We start from the raw sequence: 5,651 nt of genomic DNA on the forward strand, positions 1-5,651 counted from the left end.
TGTCCGCTGATTCTTGTTTTAAGCATGTTTTTTTGTCATTCCGACGTAGCAGGCGCCACAGTTTTTGCATGGTATCTTGTATATGACGTTGTTTTGGTGCTCCTGGGGGACGGGGTCTTGACCTTTTGTGAGTAATTGTCCAACTGTTTTTATGTTGCGGTGTGGTAGCCGTATGTTTTTGTATTCGTTTTTCAGGTGTTTGTCGATTCGGTTCGACAGGTATGGAATGTATGGTATTGAACGGTAAGTATATTTCAGGTTTTCATCGGATGATTCTTGTGGTGTAATAATGTTTCTTGCCTGCGGTTTATGAGTCTGTTCCTGAGCGATTTTGGGTAGTTGTTGAGACTCAATTGTTGATGGATGATACGGGCTTTGTCGGCGTCTTGTAAATGAGTGGATAGTTTGTCGACTCGTCGAATGAAATTTTTGGCCATGTTTATTTTTTGGTGGAGCGGGTGGAACGAGTTATAATCCAAGAACCTGCCACTGGCTATCGGTTTCATATACCATTCTGTTAGAATTTTTTGGTTTTCCTGTCTTATCAGTGTCATGTCTAGGAACGGTAGTCGTTTGTTGTTTTCCATTTCATATGTAAATTGAATATGTTCATTATAGCTGTTAAATGTTTCTAGTACATGGCCTATTTGACTTTCAGGAATTGCTAGTAGGAGATCGTCTACATATTTTTTGATGAACGGAGGTTTGAAATTTAATGACTGTGTTACTGTGTCTAGTAGTGTTTCCATAACTAAGTCTGCTATTATGGGCGAGAGAGGATTCCCCATTGCAGCTCCAAACACTTGTTGGAAATGTTGTTCGTTGTAGTTGAAGTAACTTGATTCGATACAGAATTCAGCTATTTCGATGAACAAATCTAGGTTTATGTTTGTATTAACATTGATCTTCTCCCATTGTGTTATTATGTTGTGTGTAACTAGGGCTTTAGGAATTGATGTGAACAGCGATATGACGTCTAGAGAAATTAGAATATAGTCTGGTGGCAGTGTAACTGAGCAGATAAAGTTGCAGAACGTGAACGAATCTTTTATGTTGTATGGACTATCAATGGAATTTTGTATGATTTTTCCGATGAATTTCGATAGGTTGTAGGCGGGAGCGGTCATGTTTGGCACTACTGGCCTTAGTGGTAAATTAGGTTTATGCGCTTTGGGTTGTCCGTATATTCTGGGGCATATGGCATTATATGTAGTTAGTCGTGTTGCTGTCTGTTTGTCGATAAGATTCAGGTTGAGTAGTCGTTTGGCGAATTCGTTATTTGTTCGTTGGTATCGTGATGTTGGATCGCGTGGTATCGGGAGATATGTTTTGTTGTCGTTGAGCATGCTGAGCATTTTCTGTTTATAGTCTTCTGCAAGCATTATGACCGTTTTATTGCCTTTGTCCGATTGAATCGTGAGTACATCTGGATTTTCTCGAAAGAATTGTTTTGTAGTTTCTATAGCTTTTTCACAGAATTTTGTCAGCTCATCTTTTTCTGTATTGTTTTTATTGTAGTGGATGTAATTTTGAACTGAGTTTGCTATTGCGCAACTTGTGCGGTCTTGGATTGAAACGTCTGGATTAGTTTTAAGTATGCTTTCGATGTCGGCTAGGAGATGATAAAAAGGTATGTGGGTGATGTTGGTTGGTAGTGCGAATTTTTGGCCTAAACTGAGCAGTATTTCTGTTTCTTTTGGAAGTGATTTTTGAGTGCTGTTATGTATGGCATTGCTTTTACATACAGGTATTGTGCTCGATGGTTGGATATTACGGTCTAAAATTCGGTCAAATTTTCTCTATGTGTTTTTTGATTTCTCCTGCGTATGTTTGTTTTCGCCTTAAATTCAAGATTAGAACTTCATTTGTAGTTTTCTCAATTGTGTGCATTTCCATATGGGACTCTTATGCTTTTATGGGCAGTATAGTTCTAAAAGTCAAATAACAATTGTATGCATTTGGGCATATTCATAGATGATTATCCAACCGATTGCTTCCGTTTTTAGATATTTATTTACTCACCCCTATTTAATGTATTTTGTGAGAAACGTAGTTCTACGTAAAAACCACCAAAATATATTAAAAACTCTCGATATAATACCCTGAGAAAGCCCCTCTAGAGAATCGCAGGAACGTAATAAAACAGTTATCAGCAGTTCTGACGAAGTGTTGGGTGGGACACAACGTTACAATTGGTTTGACGAAAAATGCCGGCAGATCTTGGACAGGAAGAACGCAGCGCGAGAAACAATGCAGCGTACAACCACACGCCAAAATGTGGAGCGATAAAGAACAAAATGCGCTGCCAGGAAGAGGAGGCATGCGAAAAACTCGAGCAGCTGTACCGCACCTGGGCACGAAACACGAAAATTCTACCAAAAACTCAACGTAATTCAGAAATAAGGATGGAGGCATTTTGACGGATGATCGTGAAGTGATCGAAATGTGCAAGCAGCTCTAGGAAGGTAGCATACCAAATATAAAAAAAAACATCGATGAGCACCTGAATGGCGTGCAAGCAGGAGACCACAACAGGAGACGTGGTCGGCGCAACAAACGACTATGGGACCATCCAAATACCACGTGGCCAGCTCACTGCATCGACTGAAAATCGAGATCTGAGCGACAAAACAGCTACCGGAGGAGTGGAACGATGGGGTTAGACTGCGAGACCTATCGAGCATTCACTGTTCTGAATGCCGCCTACAAAAGGTTTTCCCAGGTCACCTTCCAAAGCCTGTCACCATTAGCCAGCAGATTTTCAGGAAGTAACCACACCGGATTCATGGAAGGACGGTCTACTACTGACCAAATCTTCACAATGCGGCAGGTCCTCTAAAAGTGCCCCAAGTTTGGAGTCCCTACATACCATCTTTTAGTCGATTTTGATGTTGCATACGACACAAAAAACCGACAAGAACTATGAAAAATTCTTGACGAAGGTATTGTTTTGTTTATTGCCTCTACATCTTCATATAAAGAAGGAAGCAGAGTTTGGTGCAAAAAGGCTGCGAAGAATTACGGCGATGTTCGAAGGTGACCTAACGGGTCATCTAAGCATCCTGAAAGAGTTCAAGCTAACACCTTTAGTAACAACAGTCTAGGACTAGATGGAAGCGACACCAAACATGGACGTTCCATACAGTTTCATGATTGACACAGATTGCTCAATGTGGAACAATGGGGGGCGGAGTCTTCCATAGGGCACCTTTCGTTTCCCAGCATGGATCAGGAGTCTAAGGTTCAGGTATCAACCTTCTTCCAAGCAGAGATATATGCAGTGTACATCTGTGCTATGATATGTCTAAAGCGCAATTATAAACATGCGGATATCGGGATATTCTCATAAATTACTATTATATGCCTACTGGCGTTAAAGTCCGCCAAATATGGTTACAGACTAGTCTTGGAGTGCAGTGCAACATTCGAGGTGCTTTCCCGCATCAACAAAGAAATGCTACTTTGGATACCTGGTATCTGCGGAATCGAGAGAAATGAACATGCTGACAGCCTTACAAGCCTTACATTGAACTCGAACTGGGTACCTCCATATCCACCATTAAAGGCGAAGTAAGTACTTGGGGAAAGCTAGAAATTGCATCTCAATAGTAACATGGGTAGGGCAGCAGACAAGCTGAACATTTTATCTACCCCAACCTTGCGGTTACCAGAAGGCTACTTAGTTTAACTTGTAGCGAACTACGCACCATCACGGGACTCCTCACTGGCTGTTGACCTCTTCTTTATCATTTTAGGGAAATCAGTCCAAACCGACATCTGCCGCTTTTGTAACACTGAACCTGAGAGTTCAGCGCGTTTGATTTGCTTCGCCGGGGCTCTTGATTCATCAACGTTTGGAAATTACCTGTTGACTCGGTACTAGGTATGGGGTCCCAATTCCAAAACAGTCACTTGTTTTATTAACCAAGTAGTTGCGAGTTGGGGCACAGACTTGAAACCAACAAGCTCAACTCCATTAATGAGTTCGAGAGTCTTGTGATCTGTATAAATGAATCGGGGCCAGCTAAAAAAAAACAGATATTCTTGTCGCAGTGGCACTTCTGCCCAATGCTCTTCAGGCATAGAAGAAAAATGAATGCCGGTCGTTCATATGTGCTACTTGGCCAGCCCTCTGTAATCTGCCATGTCTCATCACCTTGAAAATATCGACGTGTTTGCATACTTCGTACCTTACCTTACCTTACCAAACAGTCCCAAGCCGTGGTGTGGCCTTTGCTGTACGTAAGAGTCGTCTCCATTCCACTCGGTCCATGGCTGCAGTTCGCCAGCTCTGCAGTCTGTGTAGGGTCCGCAGGTCGTCTTCCACCTGATCGATCCACCTTGCCCGCTGTGCACCTCTCCGTCTCGTCCCTGACGGATTGGTTTCAAGAACCATCTTTACCGGGCTGTCGTCTGACATCCTTACAACATGCCCAGCCAACCGCAGCCTGCCTATCTTAGCGGTGTGGACGATAGATGGCTCCCCAAGCAGCTCCTGCAGTTCGTGGTTCATTCGCCTTCTCCACACTCCGTTTTCCATCTGCAGTCCACCGAAAATGGTACGCAGCACCTTCCGCTCGAACACCGCAAGGTTAATCCCCGCTTTTCTAATGACACCTTCCAGGGCAATGTTAAACAGTAGGCACGAGAGACCATCACATTGCCTCAGCCCTCTTCGGGTTTCGAAGGGGCTCGAGAGTGCCCCCGAAGCACGAACTACACACATCACTCGATCCATCGTCGCTTTGACCAACCGCGTCAGTTTGTCCGGAAAACCGTAGTCGTGCATAAGAGGAGCTGGCATCGCTGGCGACGTGTGTAGACGCTTTATTTATTGTGTCCGTGGTAATCGCGTTTTATTGTGGTATATAGCACGATAAATTGTGAATTTCGTGTGGTAATTGTGGGTAAAAGTGTTTCGAGTGTTATAACAGTGTTTTAAAAGTGATTTGGAAGTAAAACGATCTGGAAATTTAAAGTTTTATTGCCGTTTTTTTCACAATTTGTCGCCTAGCAAATGGCTGCTTTTAAAGCGCAGTGTTGTGTTGGTGACTTTCCTTTGAAACGGTAGTGTGCAAGCTTACTCTCCGCCGACGGCACGATCTGCTGAGAGGCAGAAACTGAGAGAGCGGCAGTTGTAACCAAAGAAACAAGTTTCCTATACTTGTTTGCGTGCGAGCGGAGGCATGTTTGGTTTGCTGAAAGCTGATTCAATGGCTAAGATAAGTGCATACATTTACAGACATGTTTTTTTATTTATAAATGACTCGAAGGTAGTAGTTTTCACCGACAAGAATCAAATTGTTTTTTTTTGTTTTTTTTGTTTTTTTGTTTTTTTCTATATTTCGTGTTGTAGCGTGTGCAGTATAGTATGAGTTTTTTAGGGATGAATTTGTGCGTCATTGAATGGCGAATTCATCTTTCATGTGTGCTACCAATGTTCTGTCATTCATTCATGCACCGCTTGAAAAGGTGTACCACACGATTGCTGTTTATCTATTTTGCGATATTCCCCAATGTTAAAAATGTCTTGAATTTTTGAACTGAAATATATCTGATGACCATGTTTTAATGTCCATTGTCTTTCCTTTTCTATTTATGACTTCACTAGCTTTTGAATAATTATTTTTACGCCATAGCTAAGTTTTGTT

At 42.2% G+C, this 5,651-nt stretch overlaps 1 protein-coding gene across 1 annotated transcript; it reads right to left on the reverse strand.

Annotated features, from left to right (window-relative positions):
* Positions 1–254: 254 nt before the first annotated feature.
* On the reverse strand, positions 255–1,382 carry LOC129716759 (uncharacterized). Its single transcript, XM_055666599.1, has one exon. It carries the CDS (start codon positions 1,380–1,382, stop codon positions 255–257), a length of 1,128 nt encoding a protein of 375 aa, XP_055522574.1.
* Between the last annotated feature and the right edge of the window lie 4,269 nt (positions 1,383–5,651).

Source organism: Wyeomyia smithii, chromosome 1 (genome assembly GCF_029784165.1).
Source record: "Wyeomyia smithii strain HCP4-BCI-WySm-NY-G18 chromosome 1, ASM2978416v1, whole genome shotgun sequence".
Taxonomy (NCBI): Eukaryota; Metazoa; Arthropoda; class Insecta; order Diptera; family Culicidae; genus Wyeomyia; species Wyeomyia smithii.

Coding starts and splice junctions, on each gene's coding strand:
- LOC129716759 (XM_055666599.1), bottom strand. CDS start 1,382: ATGCTTGCAGAAGACTATAAACAGAAAATGCTCAGCATGCTCAACGAC.